The sequence below is a fragment of the Astatotilapia calliptera genome, unplaced genomic scaffold (assembly GCF_900246225.1).
Source record: "Astatotilapia calliptera unplaced genomic scaffold, fAstCal1.2 U_scaffold_25, whole genome shotgun sequence".
Taxonomy (NCBI): domain Eukaryota; kingdom Metazoa; phylum Chordata; class Actinopteri; order Cichliformes; family Cichlidae; genus Astatotilapia; species Astatotilapia calliptera.
The window spans coordinates 165,815-167,500 of NW_020535762.1; the positions used below are offsets into that span (position 1 = coordinate 165,815).

At 37.4% G+C, this 1,686-nt stretch overlaps 1 protein-coding gene across 1 annotated transcript in view; it reads left to right on the forward strand.

Moving 5' to 3' along the window:
- Positions 1 to 234: 234 nt before the first annotated feature.
- Positions 235 to 1,686, forward strand: part of LOC113017874 (type-2 ice-structuring protein-like) — a 2,534-nt gene continuing 1,082 nt past the window's right edge. Inside the window, exons 1-3 of the mRNA XM_026160982.1 lie at positions 235 to 420; positions 502 to 552; positions 1,522 to 1,631. Of these exons, the coding sequence (XP_026016767.1) occupies positions 360 to 420; positions 502 to 552; positions 1,522 to 1,631 (222 nt within the window). The 5' untranslated portion in view covers positions 235 to 359. The remainder of the gene's footprint in view (positions 421 to 501; positions 553 to 1,521; positions 1,632 to 1,686) is intronic.

The following is a 1,686-nucleotide window of genomic DNA, read 5'->3' on the forward strand; positions in this document are numbered from 1 at the left end:
TGAGTGGTTGTGCTCTGTGGATCCTCCTCTTTGATCATCAGTCAGTAAATGAAATTAAGACAACATGATGTTTTGACTCCGAGAAAAATGCCGCAATGATCTGGGTGACATGACTTTTTTTTCCATCAGTTTTTTTTCTAATGAAATATTACTTCCTGATTTTGCAACTATGTAAACATAACAGTTTATAAGTGCTGCTCTTAGATCTGTTTCCCACTTCATTCCCACTGGAAGGCTGAAGCTGACAGCTACTACTCTTACAGAAATAGATCACCTGCTACAAACTCTCTGAATCTCCTTTCTCTTTTAACCACCTGTCACTTCAGATCTTGTTTTCCACAGAGATACTAAACATAAGCATGAAGCTGCTGATTGTGTCCGCACTTCTGTGTGCAGTGATGGCTTTGACATCTGCTATTGGTGAGTACTGGAGTATAATGTGCTTATGGAATAGAATGGAAAACTGATGATGAGAGTCAACATCTGTTTGAATATATCCAGATCTTGAAGATGAAGAGGGCAGCAGTGGTACAGAGGAACTATTGCTTACAGGTCTGTGGAAAATTTCCAGAATATATTTCTGTCCAGCAGGACACACAGCTAAGTTTGTGGTACAAAAGAATTGTTATGGGTTATGAGAGAAAATAAATTGAAAAAGAAATGTTTAAACGTTGGCACTATCTGACCAGTCACAGTATGAATAAATGTACAGGCAGGAGAGCACCTGATTTTATGAAGGAGCATATAACTATAATATAGGAAAGTATGAAAAGAGTAAACAAACACAGTTATTGAGTGTAGGCCTGTGAAAAGCAAATGTTTTACAGTCTGTTTTGAATGTAAGCACAGATGTAATTGGCCTCAATTCTGCAGGAAGCTTATTCCAAAGAACGGGACAACCGTACATGTTCTTTGGAACAAGTAACACCACATTTAGCTTTAATTGTGCAAACAGTTAAAAATACATCTGTGGATCTAAAAGGTCTAATTGGGTCGACACTGAACAAGCCAGAGGTGCACTGGGGGGCAAAGCTTGAGCTTGAACTAACATAACAAGAAAGTTCTGTTCTTAACAGGGAACCTTTGCCATGTTACCCTAGGTTGACTTCAGTATGGGACTACATGGTCAAATTACTGTGTATGTGTGAGGACTGGTTGCTGTACTTACTGATCATTTAAATAGTTCTGCAGTAGTAAACTGCTAAGAGTAAACACATGGATCGATTTCTTATAGTCATTTTGAGATAAAAATGTTCGAACATTTAACATACAGTGCTTCACAGATTTATTAGACCACATGTCATAAAAACTAGATGAGTGATAGTCTAATACACTTATATCATCCTTTTTAATTGATAGAAATTAACATTTGATATTTGATTTGAAGTGTAACACATAAGAAGAACAAAAAACCCCAAAACAAACAAACAAAAAAACCCAAACCAAGTGGTCCAGAAAGCTAAAAACCAAAATGACTGTTCCAAAAAGTACTTTAGTGTTGCTTTGTATGCTTGTCTTCAGGAGAAGATCATGTTGTGAAGACACCCAGACGCTGTCCAGTTGGCTGGAAGATGTACTGCAAACGATGCTTCCTCTATGTTTCCCAAGCCCTGTCTTGGGCTCAGGCTCAGGTAAAAATGTGCATTTAACCTTTATTCTTCATGGATTGACTTTAATGCTTTAATA